Here is a 23,301-nt window from a genome sequence, read left to right as displayed (position 1 = left end):
CTCGTTGGTTCTTTTGGTAAAGTCACGTAGGTATTTTATTTCACGTAGGTATTTTATTTTATACCTACGTGACTTTACCGAAAGAACCAAAGAGTATGCACTTATATACTCCAACATCTATGTCCCCAAGCTTAATTTGGAGCTTTCGTGACTGCAGGAATTACTCTTTGGTTCTTTCGGTAAAGTCACGTATAAAGAGAAAATAATAAATTAAATACTAGCATACGACGTTTCGATTGCAACACAAGCAATCATCATCAGGTATAAATGAAATATAAACAAAAAATCTAGTATACTTAGAAATGTAATCTATGTCCCCCTCACCTTTAACCCACAGCGACCATCATGGTTCAGTACGTATGGCCGAATCACCTCCACAACGCGGTGTGGGAAGGCCCTCGTGCAATGTGCAGTCAATGTACAGAGTAACACCTGGACAGGCATGATCATAAGCTGTGCTCATGTTCGACCAGCATCGGGCAAACTAACCAAAGCGTGAGTCATCGCTGACCCCTCAACAATCATACCCCAGCGCTGCTGTGAACTCAACGTATCTCGGGTCTCAACGCACCAGGCGTCACGATAAGCAGCGCAAAGGTCCTCCCATTTCAGTAGCATGGGCTGATGGTGTTTGTCTTGCACCGTTAGCCCTAGTTGGCAAGATAGGCTCCGAGGTGGCAGACCCAAGCTCAGGGTTTAAAGGTTGACGATAAATTTCGATTTCAAGCTTTCGTGACTGCAGGGATTCATCTTCTTGGTTCTTTCGGTAAAGTCACGTAGAAGGGAAATAATAAAATAATAAAAATAATTCTCACGACGTTTCGGCCACAACGCAAGCAGCCGTCCTCAGGTGAAGACCAGGTCTGTCGGGGAGACAGCGTCTGCTTGCGTTGTGGCCGAAACGTCGTGAGAATTATTTTATTGTTTTATTTTTATTATTTTATTATTTCCATTCTTCGTGACTTTACCGAAAGAACCAAGAAGGTTGACGATAGTTTAAAAAAAACTCAGCCACGGCTCTACGGTGTGTGGTTCGAGGCTTCCTTCTTGGCTTGATTTTAGTGCGGGGGTCGTGGCGCGCTCCACATTAGCCAATCCGCTGCAGCCGTCCAAGCACCGTGAAGGCTTACACGTTTCATCTGTCGTCCAATTGACAATCACAAATCCTGACAGTTCCTTGAGAGCAGGGGTCCCCAACCCCCAGGCCACGGACCGGTCCGTGGCCTGTTTGGAACCGGGCCGCACAGCAGCAGGAGGTGAGAGCGGTGAGTCCACGCGTGGCCCGCCATTTGTTTTATTATTGACCACTTCCATCCGCGCCTCTTTCCCGCACTGCGCACTTGTCTCAGTCAGAGTCTTGGTGAGCCCACAAGCTGCTAACCCCTAGTAGCCAACATGAGTAAAAAAACCGTCGCTGGAGAACTTCTTTGAAAAGGGAGAAAGACCCAATGATGAACCCCCCCCCCCCCCCGGTCCGTGAAAAAATTGTCTTCCACGAAACCGGTCCCTGGTGCCAAAAAGGTTGGGGACCGCTGTTTTAGAGGGTATTACAAACAATGCAATCGTAATGACAATGGGGACTGCATGCGGTGTGAGGGGTCTAGTGGCCACGGGAGGTAATGACAAGTGAGGTCAGCCTGCAGTACGAATGCACTGGTGGTGGCCACGGGAGGTAATGGCGGGGGCATCAGTTGAGTGCGAAGGGACTGGTGGCTACGGGAATGTTCGAGAAGGGGGCGTGGTCAGGTGACGAAAGAGGACGGTGGAGTCTGCCGGTAGAGCGAGCGTCCAATCAGCGAGAAGGTTCGAGAAGGGGGGCGTGGCCTCGGTTGATATATAAAAGAGATGCGCGGGAGACTCGGGGCTGTTGCAGTGGGAGTCTCCGCCTGATGTCAAGCAAACGTGCCTTCAATAAATTGCCATCTCAAGAGAAGTCATCATTACACAATTATCTGGCCGTAGCTACAGATGAGGGCATTGTGGCATTGCCGACATTCGACTGAATTTAAAAATATATTTATACAAAAAAGCACGTGCAATAACATGAGTACGTGTTAAAACATAATGCACACAGAGCCGTTGATTCACATATGTATGTTGAACTTATTTCACACCATACATAGCTAATCGGAGGTGGGGGGGGGGACAACAAACTAAACACAAAACTGTTCGAAAAAAAGGTAGTTTACAATCTAAACACAACTTGCTATTGATACACGTTGAAACACCATTGAATGTTTACATTGATATACCTGGTTCCCATTGTATATACAGGGTGCTTCAAAAAATGTTAACACTTATATTGGACTCTCGTTTTTTATGGAAAAGAACGAATACACTGCACCATAACAAATGTATGTCAATAGCTTTTAAAAGGCAGTCTCCACTTGTTCCCCATCATGGTCAACACATTGCCTGGAATCTTCTCCAGGTGGTCTCCAGAGGCCAGAGGCACATTTCTTGTGGTGTTGTTGCAAATTCTCAGAAGTGTTCACATTGTTTTGAAGCCCCCTGTACATCTGAAAAGGACGTTGTTTGTAAGTTCCGCTTGGCAAAAAAAAAAAACCTCGTATTTTTTTTCCCCAGTGCTATTTTCATTTTATGGTGTAAAAAGTTCTTATAGAGGGGAAGCTAGCCGACTTGTTTGTGGCTTTAACTGGCGTGACTCAAGGCTGTTAAAACTTTTTGTGGACAGAGACTAAGGCGCAACCTTTAGCACAGTAGCATCAACACCGCCCATTCTCGAGCATATCCAACTAATTTAACACAAAAAAGCAGCATTGTAAACCTTGCAGCCAGTGTGCATACGTGGTACTTGAAGAACGCAGCTTTAAAAAATAGCAAAAGAACATTGCCCGATGGCAAAGCACTGCAATCTGGGTAAAGTTCATTTTCAAAGTCGAACAACTTCATTAGCTACGAATAACATTCGCAAAATCACATTGTCATTAGCACAAAGACCTTCATTTTACCTAGAAGGAGAACGTTTTGACTTAGATTTACAATCTTTTCCCCACAGGTATAACAAAATATATACAAATGCAGTAAGTTATGCTTTTTATATAATTAATGCGCAATACAATTAACATTTTAATGCGTGTTGTGCCTTCACATTTTGAAATGCCAAATAGGAAAATGTGCCATCTGGAAGGGAATGCCAAAGGGCGTCATGAATGGAGCACAAAAAAAACCACCAGCATCCAGATGTACAGAAACGAGTGTCATCTTAAAAACCCACGTTTATTCAGAAACACTCAGCACTGCAAACAAACATCCAATACGGTATATATGTATACAAAAAAAAATACCTCCAAGGTTTCATTTTTAAAAAAGTGAAATATACATCGCAACGGAATCTGGACACAAACAGTTAATCGTATTGCTCTGGCTTAAGTAACACAACACTCATGCAAGCAAACTTATTTATTTGTTGGCAACCTTCTGGAAAGAACTACAGAGCGACATGCATTTAGGTTTAGCAGCAAGATGAATTAAATGTTTATGGACTTACACGGCATGCAGCAACACTAGTCGCATACACAATAACCACACCTAGTGTGCTTCTTTCGGCACACAGAGTGACCAAGGGATCTTTAAATTGCATTCTCCAAAACCTTAAACATTGTGCAATGTTTCAGGATAGATTGTCCAATCTTAGTTTTCAAGTACAATTACTTTCAAATTGGCCTCAATGTAAAATATAGGAAATACAACTGTGACATGGACACGAGAAAAATGTCATTGTTAAATAATACAGCTGCACTGTTTCCCAGTAACTTTTAAACAAAAAGGTGGTAATGAAATTCATGAAAATTAGGTTTTGAAAACGAATTATTGTCCATAGATTCCAACGGAGACATTAACTATTGCAATTTACATGCAGAGTATAAATTAGCCAAAGCATGCAATTTTTTTTTGTTACTTCCAAAAACAATTTAAGAACAATGTCAAAGGTTAAATTGGAAATGTGAGGAGAATGGATTAGAAGCATGCAATAAACTTTGTCCGTGCAGAATATACAACACGAATGCCATCTCATCTGGTCTACGACTGAGACAGTGCGGCCAAGGGTGGCGTGTTAATATTGAGATTCATTAAGACCCGCCAAGACATTTAACCACCATAATTTCCTCCGAGCATTGCGCCAAAGAGTTCATAATCTCCCAAACTCTACAAATCCAAAATTACTTTCTCAGACTTAAAATAACAGATTTTGGATACTCAAGCCTAAGTGATTAAACGAAGGTGAAAAAGACCAATTTGTGCCCAGGCAAGAAACAGTTCCTGGTGTTAGGACGTCACTCCTTGACATTTGCCGTTTTCTTGCTGGGGAACTCCCAGGTGGTCTCCTTGGCGCACTTCCACATGGCATCCACGAGGCGCGTAAAGCCCATATCCTTGGGTTTCTCCAGTCCTCGCATCAAGCGCTGCTTCATGATCGACACAAACTCCTTGTTGCTGAGCTCGCCATTTCCTGCGAGCGACAGGCACGTGAAAGGGAGGAGAAGACGCATTCGTACACGAGTCTCGTATTATTCAAAGCATTTGGGACACACACAAATTATTAGTCGTAGCCGGAGTAGGGGATAGTCTTTGAATCGAACCGGAGATTGATAAGAGGTTATTTTGGGTTAGATCACGTAGTTCAGCACCGGTGTGCTGAACTACGCGATCTAACCCATTAATTCAAGCCTACATTATTTTCTTAAGTATATGGATTGCTTTCCATATGCATAAAATAACTGATATCACAATAAGAAAAACAAGTTTGATGCCGTCCTGTACCTTGTCAGAGCGTTACTTAATGCATCCCATTGTAAAACACTGTTGTCAAGGATGGCAGTGTGTCGTTTGAAAAAAACGTAAATTATAGTGCAGCCACCTCTGTAAGGCGAGCACTATGAATAACACTCGATATATGATCCTTGGAAGAAAACACCCTACAATGTATAACATCTACTGGCCAAGAAAACGCATTCATGGATGCCCTTACTGCCAAAGAACCACCCTACCGTTTTTTGCAGCGGAAGTAATCTTTTTATCCTAATGAGAAGTAAATATTGCCACAGGAGCTTATCCAAGGCTTAAGTGGATATAGTTGAGAAGCGGATTGTAAGCAAATGATTGACGGTTCTTTTAAAATGCTCAGAAACATCATGCATTGTAAGCGGGGTGGCCAAGTGTCGGTTTACCACCTGAAATTATATGCACCTGATGTTAAGTCAACATTACTGTGAGGCTAAGCACCAGCTTACCATTGGACAGTGAACATTAGCCTGAAGCTAGGCCAGCTACTCAGTAGCCTATTCAAGAGCAAAGCAAAACAATGGGCATGGGTTGAAGAGTTCAGTTGGTTAGACGGTTATGGTTCAGTTGATTAGGTGGGTTTTTATAAATCTGAACATGGTACCGGACGTGTCTTAGTTTAAATCCACACAGACTGCACGTGTATTGTTTGCTGTTGTAACTTGTTTTTACCGGCCCCTAGTGGACATCTGTGAAAAAAAGCTTCAAAGCTCATCGGACTTCTCCAGAATAAATACACAAATATTCAGATTCTGACATGTGGTGAGCTCTTACGAGAGAAAAGACAAAATGTCCCTTGCACATAGCTCCCAGGAGAAATGTACCAGCGTAAAGGATGATTTAAGATTTCCATTCAAATGCAGCGTTTATCTGACTTGAAGCTACTCGCATTTAGACCATTTACTTTGCATTTAAGCAGGTCTGTCAAGTGGGCTGAACGTGATAAGATGGGGATAACACTCACCATCGCAGTCGAAGAGGGTGTACACTACGTCGCACACGTGGTCGGATAACTCCACTTTAGCCACAGTCCGTGCCACCTGCTGCATCGTGGCTGCAAACACAGATTCAAATAAATGAAAAGTTATTCACAACAACCACGAGTGGGCATTCCATCCTACGGAACACTGCCTGCACCACAAATGTATTATTTTTGATTAGCGAAGAACGCTTTCTCGTGACTATTTTCAGGAAAGTCTTGCCAAGTTTTCAGTCGGGGGCAATGACTGCCACGTCTATTGCCCGTCAGTGAATGAGGAACATATTTCTAATTTTGACGACACGACGCTGGCACGCAACATTAGCCTCCTCTTGCAAATCACATTTCAGAATATTTAATAGCAACTGTGTAGCAGTGGGTGCATATGCTTATGGTAAGTACACCCACAGCCACGGTGTCGAGATGTTAACTCCCCCGCCTGGTATACAGGAGTTCGTGGGTTCAATCCCGACCCTGACGCTTGTTGAATATTTGGAGTTTGCGTGTTTTCCCCGTGGCCGCATGGATTTTTCTTCGGGTCCTCCGGTTATTTCCTCCACATTTTGAATCAACATGCGTTTAGAGTAATTGGCTGCTATCCATTTCCTAATGATGAACCACTTCGTTGAGCTTTCATTTGTGGCTAAGGTTGCTTCTGAAAATAGCAATATGGCTCAGTGGCCTTTACCCGGTAAAATTAAAAGTTTTCATCGTTTAGTTTTATAGGCAGCTTCACATTCGCCATACACATGGTAATAGAAGCTAGGAAACCATAGTTACGGTACTTAGCGAGTAATGAGATTTTATATATTTTTGGAATCCAGTCATTGATTCACGAATCTAATTTGTTGGTCCAATTTTATTGTCTTGTTGGAATTTTTCAACAATTTGTTTTGGCTTTTAGACATTTCTCGGCAATTTGCAGTAAATATGAACCAATATATTCTCATAAGCATGATTTTATGCATGTCTAAAATATACAATTTGAAGCTTTATTTTGAGTTATAAAAAAAGAAATGTGAATATGGACTATTATGACATGGTCACAATGCCCTACTCTTGCAATACAATTACAGAGTCTTTGATAATGCACACTTTCCAACGGATGAATTGTTTTGGAAATGCCCGGTAGGACTTCGCCGGGCAGTGGAAACCCAACAATGAAATCTATAATCAAATCCACGCAGAGCGGGCGAGCGCGTTGACCAGCGTGCGAGCCAGGAGCATCAATGGCTTCACGGCGGGATTATAGATTGCCGTATGAATTCACCCAAACACCGGTGATGCTAAGCCTTATTGAAACACACAATTTTGTACCTTATCCAAAGTGAATTAATGGACTTAGGCCGAACAAAAGAACTGCATATCCACATTGATGCAATAAGTCACCCAGCAGACAAGCACGGTCCATGAAAGTGTAATGTTAATCCAAAATAAGGACAGATTAAAAAAGCAACATCTCCCCCCCCATCCACACTCTCAGCCAAATTCCTGCAGCATTCAATTATCCCCAGAACATGAATTAATCAGTGCCGAATCTGCTACGCATGCTATTCCAATTATGATCGTGTTGTAGGCGCGAGTGATTATTTGATGAATGTGGTATACACATTACGTTCCACATGGAGCAGTGTGGTTTTGAAACACGACATCTTGAACGGGTAACTCACACTTATCAATGGATGCTCCAGCCATGTGGTAGAATGTTAAGGCTGTGTCCACATCATTGATGTTCTTCAGAAACGTGAAGAAGTTCTGAACTTCCTCGAAAGTGATTCCCTGAGAAAAACACGTTTAAAAAAATTACTTGCAGGCTTCGAAATATCAATCATTGCTCGGGGATGTGGTACTGCGAGGGTGAAACTGGAACATTGCTTACACCACACTCGTGATGTCAGCCTGGCGAGTCATACACGTACAGCCGTTGAGGATTTCTCAGTAATATTGAAAAAAGCATTACTCTGTCAACAAAACTTAGTGTGCGTGTCTTTGAAATCTGGCTGTTGTACAAGTTGGACAATGCCACTGCGTATAACATTCAAAACATAATTAACAAGAGTAATGCATCACTTATTTAAATATACAAAAGCAAACCATAATGGTCACCACCCTCCTTTTCAATTCATAGTATTCTTATCTATCGTGACATAACCAAAATATACAAGGACCTCCTGCATCTAATCGTATGCCACGCATTTACATTTCTCAAGGCAAATATACAATTCTAGATTTGAAGCTTTTATTAATTTTAATGTTTTACCTACATGAATTTACCGAAAAAACCTAAGAATATGAAATATACAATTCTCCGTTTGTAGACCATATTCCCCTTGTCATTTTTAACTCAACGTGACAAAAACCAAATAACATTCGTGCAGTGCATTCACCAAACGGAACAGCGTCCCAAAATGTAGCGCGAAATATCATTTGTGACCCATCGCTGTACCGCGAAGCATATTATACAATGACAACGTAATCTTACCGGCCCATCTTTAAACTCCTTCTTGACGTGCTTGAGCATGTGCGTGAGTTTTTTGGACTTGACCCCACTGTAGGCCAAGAGCATGTTTCCAAACCGTCTCTCCGAAATGTGCCCGTCCACGGGATCTTGCCTCTCAAACTGACGGAATACAATCGCCGACGTGCATATTTTCATTCGACAGTGGGCATACGGAAGCGGTAGGTCATCTTTAAAATGTCAAAACGAGAAGGCTCGCCCTGTTTTGTTACGAGGCCATTAGCATTGCTCCAGGAGATGAAACTTACACTTTTGGAATCTGTAACGAGTTATTCATCCCTGCATATTGAATTTAAGATGCAGGAATGGGCATGCCAACACCGCATATTGAATACTGTACAAGTGAATTGTTTAAAATATTGCACGTTTTTACATAAATACAATACAAAACATTAATGACGAAAAATAATGTTAGCTTGCAAAAGTAGACCTTGAGTGTCATTCACAACAACCATTAACCGTGCAGAATTTCACTTTCCAATTTGTAATAAGAAATCACCACGTGCACAAGAGATGACTGTGTTCCAAATGAACAGTTTTAAGACATCTAATATAAGTTTCTCATGCATGTTTAAAATGTCAGTTTTGTTAACGACTTAAAGTTTTACATTATTTCTCAACAAATATTAATCTTGGTTACACTTCAGTTTCCTTCGGTACATATACAACCACTTATAGACACAAAGGGGAGAGGGGTGGTGAATTGTTTAGTACACTGCACTTTTAATACATCTAACCCGAGTTCGATTCATGGCCATGGCTAATATCAGCAGTGAGTGACATCTGAAGCGGTCCTTGCACTCCTGGTGTCCTCAAGTCTTCACGATGTATGGTCAAACAATCCTCATGACCTACATGGACACACAGCTGTAGCATAGCATAGCATAGCTAGGAAATGTAAACACGGGAAGACCAGACTTGGGATTACGAGCGGCTACGTGAACCTACGTGCTAAAATTATCCAAATTGCTGCAGGAAAGTGGCAATATGCATTAGCTTCGCTCGTTCGGTCGGTTTCTACCCGACAACAACAGCAACACACTTCCAGTTTGAGGATGTCGCGTTGGAGACGCCGTTGGAACTGCAGGAACTTGTCTATGGTGAGCTTCCCGCGGAGGTCCTCGCCAAAGAAGAAGGTGGTCAGTGCAGAGTTGAAGCCAGACTTGAGCGTGTTTCCCGTGGTGGAGCGATCGCGGTGCCTCATTCCCATGCTCGTTTGCGAGCGCACGATGCTCTGCACCTGCGGAGGGAGGATTGAAGAGGGAAGCGAGGCGTCGTATGTTGAACTTATTTTCGCACCATGCATGGGGTAACCGTGCTAAATTGGAGGGGTGGAAAAAAAATTAGGTGTGAAAAAATTACCGAGGGCTCCGTCTTCAAGACTTGTTTTTATTTGGAACCTAACATTTATATATTTTTTTGTTTAAAGCACCAACTTCTCTGCTTGTGCACGTGTGCGCAGGTTGTATAATAAGTGAAGTCCATACATTTTTGGTGATTGACAATATGGGGAGTGATTTCATTTCGTTGGCACTTAGTTACGAATCTGGTGACCCAAGTTCGATTCATACCGCCTTAGCAAACATCAGTGCGAGCTATATTTGAATCTGTCCTTGCCGCACCACCCATCTTCACGAACCTCTCAACGGACCAGTGAGGTGAAACATGGTCAAGTAATCCCCATGACCAACGTAGAGTGGGAAGGCCTTCATTCCGCAATAGACTGGCAATTGTGTTGTACAATGGTTTAGATTTATATAGCATCCAAATATAACCCCATGTCAAAGTGCTGTACAAAACAGTCGGACATGGGTGGGGGGGGGGGCATCGTGGAACGGAGGCAATTTTCTTTCTACAGAGAAAGTCAAAAGACAGAGGAAAGTGAGTTCTGGAGCTGGACTTGAATTGGAAGTCTACAGCAATGATGGCTGCCTCTGCTACTTGCCAACACCGAGGTTGACTTATTGATCTTAAAATATGTGATGCATTAAAAATCAACGCGCACTGTGCGCAAGTCAGGTTTGTGGAGGGACATTTAAGCCTGACGGATTGCCCCGTCTCAGTGAAACTAAATGGCAAAAGGGGCACAAGAGAGAGAGTGCGCAATCAACCGTGCTTAAATAACCCTCCGCCAACATGAGAATTGCACCCACTCATTTTAAGAATTGTTAAGGTTTAAATTGCCATCAACAGATCACTGTTGAATAAGCAAGTGGGCGAATGTTTAAGATGCACGCTCGAAAGGTTATATTCTCTAGATGGTACCAATCAAGTATAACCCACTCATTATTTTTTTGCCGAGCCTTGTGTTTGAATAGAATATAGCGGAGCTAGTTTGAGTCGAGGATACGACGTATATGAAATACAACGAAGTATGCCACTAGGCATGTATAATACTGGTCGACCCTATTTGCAACTAATTTTGAATGTTTGCCATTTTTCATGTAAATTATGGGAATTCTTGACAGCTTCATCGTACCTTGTCCTATGAGAATTGATGTAATTCTAATTCATGATACAAACATTGGGTTTAATTGTCATTTTTGTTGTTGTTGTTGCATTCCTTTGTATTGCCGGGTACCTGCCTGGACAAGTCTGACATTTATTGTATCCCCCACAAATTACAAACCCAAAGGCACGCCGTACACATCACGATTCATCAAATGTTATGCCAATACCATACTTTCCCCCCATGAAACCCGAGCAGAAATTTCTGACAATAAGAATTCACAATTGGGAATTCCATTGATCACATGAACCACAGAAAGAATTCAGCTGGTGCCAGCAGCGCATTAAATCTTTATCAAGGACACTAAAATATCAATAACACAAATAATGACAGTCACTAGCTTTTGACTGCTGTAGCCACGAGTGGCTAGGCTATATATATCTATCCATAACATACAAGCTTCATGAGAGATGGAGTTACAATTTTCCACCCCGAGCCACATTTCAACTAAAATCCCAAGAGATGCTGTCACGGGTGCTCCGATATGCGGGCTTTGCCTACCAAATCACTCTGAAGATGCATTTATTATCTCACACACACACACATTTATACAATGCAGTGGATATTTTTTACAGCTTTATACTCGCAATGTTAATCCACAAATTATCATTAATGCCAAGTAGTCCACTTACTCTTTCAAATTCTTCAAGGTCCACCTCTCCGTCCCCATTGAGGTCAAACATTTTAAATGCAATTTCAAAATTCCTCTGTGGAGCTGTTGAAAAGGGGGAGAAAAATAATTACGCCGATTCAGCAGTGTATTTAAAAGAGACCTCTTGTTTTTGCAGATCATTCTAACAAAATGGATTTTTTTTATTCTTTTACACAGTAATGGTGTGCAAGGTGAAATCACCACTTTTTTATGCCACACATCAGCATGAAAAGTGCCGAAACGTTTGTAAAACTGTCAAGCGTGCTTTTTTGTTTTGTTAGTTAAAGATATAAAGTGATTGACTTACTGGACAAAACAGTTGTTAGGAAGATGTAGTCTGAGAAAGAGATCAGGCCACATTCCCCCAGCACATGGAAAATGCTGTCTTCATCCGCAAACATCTCCCGTTCGTGAGCCAGTTTCTGAAGCAGGCATCACACAACACCCATTAATCTGCCACCTACAAAAAGCAGTGCTAACGCAAGGAAGCACGGCTGTTCCATCAACGCACGACCTGCGAGCATTTAAGGTCAACCCGTCCCGTGGGATGCACACTTAAGAGAATGAAAAACCCCCGAAACATGCACGCGTTTTGCTTCTCTGATTGAATGTGCAGCGAGGTATATAATCTGGATGTGGTGGGTGTGAGCGGACAAAGATTGTGTCATACAAACCTGTTGTCTCCAATAACAAGATCAATCTAAATGGCCAGCAAGTGACTAAATGAAGTCATGTTGGTTACAGTGGTTCCTCACTAATATGAGACAGCTGTTTCACAAGCCCGCGCGTAATCCAAAACACGACATTGGAAAAACGGCTCTCCGATGTGTTTTCAGGTTGTAGCACAGTGTTGTTCGGTCATGATGTCCGAGGTTTCGCCTCCGCATGCCGGGAGCTTTATGCAGGAACTGAAGAAAACGTCGGAGATCATGCCGAATGCGCAGTACAACACGACAACCCACGGGGAGAGCTTTTATAAGCACAAGCGCAAAAACCTACGCAAGAGGGGAATGAGCGTTGGGAAATGTGTAAAATGTCTTATTGCCGTTCTCCCTTAACATTGCCATGAAGCATCAGTTTACGATCAGCCACCTATATCAAAATGTTACCTTATTTCTTGAACGTTGTTGGCCAGCCTGAAATATAGGATACATACCTTTAGCGCCTCGCAAAGCCATCAGATGCTTTACCATTCGTCTGTATTATGTATATTATATATATAAAAAAAAAGAACCTCTCCTGGTCTCAACCTTTAAGCTGTTTATATATACTCAAATATTGTAGTTGGTAAGGCATCTTACAGAAATGCCTGCCAATGATTTATTTTTTCATAAATCCTGTACGTATGAATATATACTAAGCGTATATACATATATAGTCCCAACATGCAAGTACCGTAGAGTGTATGCCTTTCAAATAATGTTTTATGATAGACTTACGGACCAGATACAAATCCCAGAAAAGTCATGCAAAGGACACCGCTGGGAAAAAAAAGATAATATCTTGTCTTGAGCCACAAGATGAAAATATTGTGGACACACTAAAAATAAAACTAATTATATTTCAGCCAAAGGTCTCCAGCGACCTGTCGGTACAAACGTATGTGCGTTTCTAAGACACAGGCAGCAACTGCCTACCAGAACCTAAATATCCAAGCAGTTTTTGAACACGCATAAGCATTCCTCACCGAGAATGTAAAATGATGACCGAGGAAGATGCATTGGACAAGTAAACCTTCTTGGGAGGTAGCTTGCCATTTTAACCATAAAACTAAAATGCACATCCTGGTGAGATACACTTTGACAACACTTTAGACGTAAAATCTCGAATAGGGTGTGTATTAAAATCCAAGTGAGTGCAATCTTCGTGAATGCAGCTCAAGCAAGCGTGTAAGGAGACGTTGCGAAGCCATCTTGAAAGTGGTCTATGTGAAAAAAAATTGCAATGTTTTACAAAGGCCTCTTACACTCGAGAGGACTAAGTTGATGACGGAGTCAAACTTGTAAGTGGCAGACGGGTAAATAAATGAATTCACATTTCGTAACGTTGAGAGCATTCGCTGTGCATGATTATATAAGCAGAAGGGGGGGGAGCAGCCACTGCTCACCGTAATTATAAATGGGATATGAGGCTCAGACGGACAAATATCACTCTACTGGAGACATGTGCATATAGAATGATGATGATGAAGCATTATGAATGTATAAAACAATAAGGATCACCATCGTGTGCTATTTGAAATTCTGTATCCAACGTTTGTAAACTAATCCCACTCAATACAAACCATTACCAAAATATATCATATTTCTCAGGGATTATTTCTCAGAGGATCATTTAACCCATGGCTGCTGGTGTGCAAAACCCTCAGACACCCCTCATAAGAGCAGACCCTCGTGCAGATATGTCCAAACTGTGTTCGTTAAATTTGTAAAAAAATGTAACCCGTAAAAACAAAGTTTTTCACTATAAATCCTTTATATGCGTGGCATCGGGGCGGCTAGAGACCTCTCGTCCTCTGGCTTGAGATGGCTGCCACCTATGGGTCAGATGATTGTGTGCCAGCATTAACCAATTGGTAAATAAATATTTTAAAAAAATTCCCTAAACAGTGTAAAATTTTGGAAAAAAATTTTCACGAAAATTCCTTGTCACGCACAACGAGTCTGTGTGCAAAATGTCAGCTCGATTGGATCACGGGAAGTGGGTTAAAAAACGACCAAAAGATTTGCACGGTCCTAAGCAAGCAAGCAAGCGAACTTAATATAAAGGATTTAAAAAAAGAGACTCTTCTTCAGAGAATTCCTTCGCGACATCATGGAGCCATCCACAAGAAAGACAATAAGCAGACATCTGCCTGGACACCGAGCCACCACCATGCACACTGTGGTCATGCCGCATTCAAAGTGCTCATAGATTACTGGGCAATTCGTATGCACTATTACTCTTGCACAGTAATTTTGTTTCTTGCTGTGGTTGTCCCGCCTGATGACGGAAGCTTGTGTTGCTTCCCAAACGTCGTGATTTAATTTAGTTTTTTTTCACCTACGTGACTTTACAGAAAGAACCAAAGAGTTTGCGTGAATGATGTTTGTCACAGGAGTGGCATGGCAGGTATGCGCCACATTGGAATATCAAATACAACAAAAACATAGCCATCAAAACAGAATATATAATTCTTATAGAATGCAATTTCCTTCCATTCCTTATCATCTCAGGTTGCACTATCACAACTTGCTATTTATAGTTATGTAACTGCTCGATGATTAATAGCAAATATAGCATTGAGCAGCAGGAAAATCATTCATCAGGGGCTCGGTTTTTCTCAATACACAATGCGCGGATATACGCGTTCCAGCACAAACAATGGTGCAGGAACAGAGCTGTTAAAAATAAGTCCTGGCATTTTGGGGAAAAGATAACGAGCAATCTTACAACACTGCCACTTGTCATTCACCAGTTTCCTGTTGATGCCGTCGCAATGTATATCTCCCAGAACGCATTTGAAGCCACCAAAAAAATAAATCACAAGTCTGTTTCAGTAAATATTTCGGCAGAATGAAAATATATTTTTGTGGCGACATAAAACACCGCCGGACCTTAAATAATGTATACTGTGCCCATTTGCGTGAGAGCACTGTGCCCATTTGCGTGAGAGCACACACACAAATGTTCAAACTAGTCTAATGAGGAGCACACTGAATTCTGTCGCTGTGATGACACGGGTGGTGAAGAACACTGCAGGGGGCTCTTCTTCACTTGTAAACAATAAGACACGCTCTAAGAGCACACAATTCATCCTCGTATTACACCAGACGGGGGCACAATAACCTAAAAAATATCCAAGCATCTCTCTGTGGTTGACTCGCGTATAAATCCACTACCGCTTTGGGTTTTTTGCATTTGCACGATTTGCCATTATTTTAAATGTTCGTCAGTGCAATTTTCCATATTATCATCTGGGGGTTTTCGGTCTTCCACTAGAATTGGGGCCGATCAAGATGACACCCACCACACACCGTTCTGATTGAACGCACACATGTCCGATACAAGTTATGAAAATAAATAAAAATCGTGACATTTTAAAAGCAATTTCGAAATTAAGTTCAGGGCAATTGCTGCTCACCCATATACAATCCATGATTAATAACACAAATGCAATATATGAAGTGTGTTCTGAATTTAGTGTAACGTATCAATATTTTATTTTTTTAACATACTGTATGCAATTTACCAGTCCTACCCAATTGGAAATCTATTGGACGATCCTTTGGATTGTGTTTAAACATATAAGCACTACAGAACATGTCAAATATGATTTAAAAAATATTTAATAAATCGGCCAATGTTTTCGTTTTTGCAATTTATACTGTACCACTCTACTCAAATAAAACCCCCGTTAATTAAGCACAGAACGTTTCAACATAAATTTAATTCAATATTTGCACAATGTTTTCCGTTTTAATGAACACATGGTATGCTGCTTTAATCTTCTGAATCTACTGGGGCGTTTTCTGGTCAGGCATATTGGCCCTTTAAGATCAATAACTACTTCCGTGTGAATGGGGCTCATCGTTCGCAAAGCACATCAATCTGGTAAGCATGAGCAGTTTGCTGAAGATCTTTGCAAACACACAAGATCATAGAATAAATTTAAGGTGAAATTTCAGGAATATAATTTTTCCTTTCCCACCCCACCCCCACCATGAATGTAATGCCATTAGGAGCCCAGTTAAGCTGCATACATGCCATTTTCACCAGAACATGCCACCCACGCACCGTGCAAATAGAATTATGCCAGCAGCGCTTATACACGATTTCACGGTTCTTGCAAGGCATTTTGACAAAAAGCCATAGTAATCTGACTATTTGAACGTAGCACAACACAATAATAGCAATGTGTAGCAAGAGCATGAAAAATACCCACATACATATTCAACCGCTGCAGGATGCATGACGGTTATTTAAAGATGTGAAAAAATGCAGCCAATCATTTTCTTAACTACTGTAACTATAACAACCACCTACAGTGATACCATCCAGTCTTTAGTTTTTAAACCCACGAGCTTAAATGTAAGAGTAGTACCGTATTTATTTTACATAAATTGTACATAATGGATTCTTCCAACAATATTCGATGCACATTACACGAGCCTAAGAATCAAAGTAATTAATTCATGTGTCACTACATGCCCAGTTAAAATATTGATTACATTAACTCTACATTTATACATGTATACACTTAAAAGAATGTCTGGTCGAGACTAACATCGTTTTACGTTCTAATTTTGACGGCTCGTTTTTTGCAGCAAAGACTAATACAATTAATTTCAGAATTGGTGTGTAATCTGTGCACTTGATACAATTACCGTGTATTCACTAAAATACTGGGAGGATTAAAAACATAGACGCCTATTCTATTTTTGACAGTGGGAGTTATTTCTGCAACCATGAGTAAGTGTTATATAGAAGCCAACCGGCCACCTGTCTCAATCTGTCAATATTTGTCCCAACACCCATGCGGTTGTAAAGATGGCAGATCCTTTCTGTGTTCATCATTTCGCAGCTTTGTAGCTTGCATGAATGGACGCATGCACATATCTTGCCAGTGCTTAAATTGTAATCTTAAACCATTTTACACCACCGAAACCCTATCCTGTACGGTTAGCCACCATCTTTTGTTTATTTACGGCATGCATTCGTAATTGATTGCGTTGTATGTTTAGGTCTCTGACAGTTCCAAAAATAATAAAAAAACCAGAATGTGTGGTGTGCTGGAACCAAAACGGTTAGATAAAATTCAATAGCAGCAATATAACACTGAAGGAAAAAAAACACGGAATGAATAGTCCACTCGGTTGAAAGCAAGACCTTGATGCTACTTGAAGGTCAAAAGCGGTTTCCCACCCACACCCACCATGAACAATGAATGAAAATACAAAGCACATTTCTCAGAGAAAAGAAACATGTAACTATATTTACCCAGCATTCTGCCGAACACTTTTTTGTTTTAAAAAGCTAAAAATGTATATTTTAAAAGAGGCATCCACTGTTCGTTTTGCCACAATGCTTGTCTTTAACTTAATATATTAAAGGCACGATATTGAAAAAGGTATTTACCAGAAGAGAATTCGGCGATCAAGTGAACCGAATTAATTGAACATTTCCGGATATCAATGGAAAGTCACAACGTATTGACGGTACACCCCAGTGGGATACTCAAGGCTGCATGAGGTGTGTCCCATAGCTGCCACACAACTCAACAATTTTAGGCAGCCAAGTATAGCTGTGAAAGTTTTTTTTTTCCTCGGGTTACGACAAAGCGAGTCTTCGTGAGATGTACGTTTAACTTCTTTCGCACCGCACGGAGTCAACCGTGCGAATCGGAGGTGCGGGATGAGATGGGTTGGTTCCATTATATATGCCGAATTTTCAACCCCGTATTGCTTACACGTTAAATACCATACGTGTGGCCAATATCAAGCTGTCTATAAATCAAAACTATTACAAAAATATTTTAATCAGGTAAGGCCCACTGAGCAATACAGCTCTTTTTTTAGGAGACCTGGCCACAAATGATAGCTCAACGAAGTGGTTTATCACGTGGGGATTTATAGCTGCCACATTTCGAAATATGGAGGGATAAACTCAAGGATCCGGAGAGAAATCCACGCCTGTATGCCAGGCGAGGTAGTTAACATCTCACCACCGTGGCATCTACCAATAACAGCAGCGAAGACGAGCATTCATCCCTTTTGCCCCAGATGGCCTCTTTTCTCAACGCAATTAATTTCAATGAGTTATCATTGCTTTGTACATTGCCAACACTGTTGAGTTACAGTGGAAGGCATACAAAATACATGTTCAGAATACACATAAGCCATCTGGTTGTACTGTGAGAAAAGCTTGCATTCAACGACACTTTACACTGCATCTTTAAAGATCATGTCAAGGAAATAAGTATGATGAATGGCACCACACTATTTGCAAGTTATAACCCGAAGTGTAAACATGAACAGGTTCTCGTTTTTAATTATTCTATGATCATACCCTTCATGCACATTACACACACTATACCTCGAATTATTGTATTATAGTAGAAGCTTTCAATCGTGATATTCTGGGCGTTTTAAATTTCAAAGGTGTATTCATTCATCTATAATGGAGCCTGTACGTGTCAACATTTTGTATAAACATACCTACACATGGCATTAAGCAGTAAATACGATGTACACGACTTAAACACACCCATGTGGACACAATTCAATATTGAATCTATATATTTGTGCGGGTGATTTACAGACGATATTGTTTGAGTACCAATAGAAATATTTGACACAATTAGTCTTTATATAATGGCTGTTTCTAAATTGCAGATGTCAACGTGGAGTCTGTAAATGTTAATCTTAAATTTGATTGCATTCAATATTGCGAAATGACGTTGTCTCTAGTTTATGGCATGACGAGGGATATTTCCACTGGCAGTTTACAATGGACATCGTGGTTGATTGAGCCCTCCGCTATGAAATAACAGATGTGCTGCTGCTCGTACCAAGATATTTGAGGCGTGCGCCGAGAATACTAACCGCTTCGTACGGTAAAACGCCGCCCCGTATTTTACGTACTCAGATGCACACCGTCACCCTACGGGCAACGTGTTTTGTAAACAAACAAAAACGTACAAAGAAAATAAATCACACACACACACAAGAGCACTGCCTTGACATTTTCAAGGCAATAAAGTTACGCTATTGAACCATGAACATGACAGCAGATGCTGCATGCATTTTGGTTTGCTGAACATGCCATTCTTGTAAATATCAAGGCTGCACACTACATATGCATAGCAATAAAACATTCAATGGTATCTAAGCTGGAAAGAAAATGTAATTGTTTTCATATTGTACAATTATACATGTTTTACAGTTGTATTTGAATGTATAAATACAATTAATTCGTGGTGAAAATTAAGTTGGGATGCACATTTTGATTCAGGTGATCAGTGTTTTTAGGGCTTGTCATAGCCAAGACAGTTGTGATTGCACTATTTGAAATGTATTCTATTCTATTATCATATAACATGAGATTGCCCCTAAGAAGACACCCACCATAGATACAACCACGAGATCATTTCTTGTACAGGAGTGAGATGGACTGTCACATCACAAGACTGAGGGATGGGCTTCATCCAGCAGTGAATCGATCATGCCTGATGATAGCGATGATTAAAATATTTCTTACAAAGGTGGCTTTTATCCGACAGCCAAAAGATATGAAAATGTGCATTAAATTCAATCTACTGTCCCTTTACTAAAATGATTCTTTAATCCAGTGAAGTGGAATGCATTACATGCATACAACCACCTTCAAGGGCACCGCATCGTTGATGAGTTTTAGCAAACATAATTAAAGCACTCATGTGTGTAACTTGCAAGTCATAACTAATGCGATTGTGTTGGCGTTTAAAACATAATTGCATGAAATTGTATGCAATACGGTCCACAAAAATGTTTCTATCATGAGACCGTGGAGTTATATTTTCTATCATGGCTATTTCAGCTTAATTTATACAGCAGTGAGATAATCAAATATTTCCCAAATTATTTTGACAATGTAATGAATTGTTTTATTTAACAGGAAAAACTCCACCTTAAACATACTTATCGTTAATTAAACACATGCATGTTTGCCAAGTGCTAAAATTACCCTTTAATTATTTTCAATCAACTATACAGTTCTATATATTCTCAGACATTAATTATAAACTGTCCACTTGTCAAAGTACAATGTACAATTCTGTGGCCTGCATGCTAATCGTAGGTCACATAAAATATGATATACAACTTAACAGTACAGTAATCCCTCGCCACTTTGCGGTTCAAGTTTCGCGGCCTCAGTGCATCGCGGATTTTTCGAACTGATTTAAAGGCCTCATTATACCTGTGCAGTAACACCATCATCATCATCATTCATCATCACATTCATCGAACTGCACAGGTCTGTCATCGTCGTCATTGTCATCGTCATTGTCATCGTCGTCGTCATTACTGGAGTCAAGTCTCAAGATACTACTGTCATTGGTGAGTGTAGAACACCATAATACGTATCGTATGAGAGAGAGAATGTATAATATTAAGGTTTTATAATTAAATAGATTTAAGTAAAATATATATATAAAGTATAAATATACATATTTTAAACATTCTGGTACCCCCACACACATATACGGAAATTCCTAGGGGGCCAATCCTACTTCGCGGATTTTCACCTATCGCGAGGGGTTCCGGTCCCCATTAACCGCGATAAACGAGGGATCACTGTACAAACAAGCATTGCAACCGCAACTGCCTCTAATGATGAATCAGGAACACTAAACTGAACCATACAACAAATCAAGTAATGCCACCATTTTAACAACTCTTTATTTGTGTTACCACTTGTTCTTTATAAACGTGGACACAAATGTTAACTTAATTTGTTTTGAGAGCCACACCACACCTAACCTCCCCCTCCACCACCCCCCTATCTTTCTACCCTCGCATGTTTATTTGAAATATAGCTCAGGCAACCCTGTATAATCCCAACATACGCTCTGTCGGTAAGGACATGTACGACCTGTAACATCGGATAGTTTGATTATTGTTAGAATGTAACATACGTCGAATATGTGAATATAGAAAAAAACATTTTCATGAGCAATACTACAAAAAGCACATGTTAAATACTGTAGCAAAAATGCACTCTTACAAAAGAGCCAAGGAGACCGCAATGGTTTGCATATATCTTATGAATGGATTCTGTCAAAAAAACTAATTTGGTAATGCACACCGGAATACAACCAGTGAAAAGTAAAGCAAGACAGAGTGCACGCTGGATTGATGATGGTGAAGGAAGATGCCGAAGAGGGGACTGCCTCTTCGACATGCCATTGGTAGGCAACAGGCAGCAGTGGAGGGACTTAATTCAGACCCATTGTCACTAAGCGCAAGACAGATGGGACCTGAAGAAAAATAAAAACCTAACTTAAAACACATTTGTATTTACATTTAAACAAATATTTTCCACAAATCTTATCCTAAACGTGCTAACAGTATCAAGTCACGAGGAAAAGTATGTACATTATTCGAATCTCTAACAGTGCAACCCTTAATGTGTTGAGTATGGCCGTGCAGAAGCAAATATTACAGAGCTACCTCCGAGATTGCTTCAAGTGACCTCTTTCTGACAAAGTTTGGGGCAGCACTTTCCCACCCAATTTGTCATTGCCAGCAATATTCTTCACGTGACAATACAAGCAAATAATCAGACTTGAAATTCAACAAACTTGATTGCACAGCAAAATGTGATGCGATTATTGTTTTTGTGCAGTCATTGGTGACTGGGCTGAGCCAATCAACTCATTACATTTAAGAACCTGATTTTAATGAACAGGCCGACTCTCACTGTTGCCAGCTCAGCGCTTTGACCTCTGAGCCACCTAGCCACCTTATCTGCTATCACATTCTAACTGCTGATCTAAGATACCATTAATAAAGCCAGCTGGGCAAGCCAATCCATTCAGGCAGCCTACAAACGTGGATTTATAAAGCATATAAATGTACGTGCATCCCAAGACATTGAGATGTCAACGTACAAATATGTTGCACAGAAACAACCAAAAGCACATGAACAAATGGATACAAATGTCAGGTTACCAGCTTAGACCCACACGATCACATCCCAACACTGTAATGCACGGACACTACCAATTATTTTCAGGAGCTTATTATTCTTTAAATTCAAATGCCCGTTTGCAGGTCTTTCATTGCTACTCTTGCCAAACATCTGCCCAAATCTGGGCATTTAGCATTGGTAAGCTGTGTTTTGGAAGGTGCAATAAAGCCAGACTGTCATGTCTAAAAACGACAACAGAAACACTTGGGACCGAATTAAATATGTACATTCACCATTTGCCATCTTGCATTGGCAGGATGAAACAAGATAAACACATTTAAAAACACATGCACACTGTGAAACGGGAAAACATGGCTCCACGTACCGTACAAAAGCCAGTTGACTGGCACAAGCTCCTTCGTCAATTACATAATGGAGGATTTTCAAACATGAATGTTTTTAAAAAAAGATGCAATTTATCAAGAGCTTTACCTGTGCCAACTTGTTTTTTTACATGCAATATATTTTAATTACACACATCATGGTTTGCCACCAGACAAAGGTCCATTTTATATGGAATCAATAAACTACAATGAAGGCGATAAAACGTCTTCATTGGTATGCAGTCGTTTTCATTAACGATGGAGATCCAAGAGGAGTAGCTAAACTCTGAATATTAATGTTGGAACAAATAATGAAATTAACCAATGAATGGTCTAAATAAATTGCAATGTATAATCGTATTTTAATACACAGGAATATTGGTCAAGCAAAAGTTGTAAATATTTGTAGCAATCCATGAATTTTTGCCATTTCTTTTCTTTTTTTTTGCAGTGGCTTATATTTTGTTACTTTTAAATGTCGTCAGGATTTAACCGGTCATAAATTTTATTTCGGACGTTAATTAAAAGCATTGGACCTTGTAGGACGAGTGAAATGTTGCAGCTTGTAATGTTTCATTACAATTATGCATTGCTTTTTAAAATCCACTAAAAAATGCTTGTGATTGATGTATTCCAACGCTTTATTTAACGCAGCAACATTTGGATATAAACTAACTCATCTTATCTGCACTCACATGTCTTATGCCGTCTCAGAATGCATTGGAAAAGAGGCTTTTCCAAAGGTTTGCATCATGATTTCACACATTTTCTTACGTTATTACTCTAACCTATAACTCAGCAACA

General features: G+C 40.4%; 1 protein-coding gene across 6 annotated transcripts in view; it reads right to left on the bottom strand.

Moving 5' to 3' along the window:
- Nucleotides 1-3,221: 3,221 nt before the first annotated feature.
- Nucleotides 3,222-23,301, bottom strand: part of MICU1 (mitochondrial calcium uptake 1) — a 46,739-nt gene continuing 26,659 nt past the window's right edge. For 3 of the 6 annotated variants that reach the window (XM_078597380.1, XM_078597382.1, XM_078597381.1), the window contains 8 exons: nt 12,574-12,600; nt 11,772-11,886; nt 11,445-11,527; nt 9,346-9,543; nt 8,268-8,405; nt 7,456-7,564; nt 5,771-5,860; nt 3,222-4,474 (listed from right to left, as the gene is read on the bottom strand). In XM_078597380.1, coding sequence (XP_078453506.1) covers nt 4,299-4,474; nt 5,771-5,860; nt 7,456-7,564; nt 8,268-8,405; nt 9,346-9,543; nt 11,445-11,527; nt 11,772-11,886; nt 12,574-12,600 — 936 coding nt within the window. In that variant the 3' untranslated portion in view covers nt 3,222-4,298. Of the gene's footprint in view, nt 4,475-5,770; nt 5,861-7,455; nt 7,565-8,267; nt 8,406-9,345; nt 9,544-11,444; nt 11,528-11,771; nt 11,887-12,138; nt 12,158-12,573; nt 12,601-23,301 lie in introns of those variants that run through there. The other 3 variants (XM_078597383.1, XM_078597384.1, XM_078597385.1) reach the window with 2 other exon arrangements.

This window comes from Lampetra planeri, chromosome 9 (assembly GCF_965212315.1).
Source record: "Lampetra planeri chromosome 9, kcLamPlan1.2.h2, whole genome shotgun sequence".
In the NCBI taxonomy this organism is placed as follows: Eukaryota; Metazoa; Chordata; class Hyperoartia; order Petromyzontiformes; family Petromyzontidae; genus Lampetra; species Lampetra planeri.
Note: the sequence above shows the minus strand (reverse complement) of the source record. Positions and strands in the feature narration are given on the sequence as shown.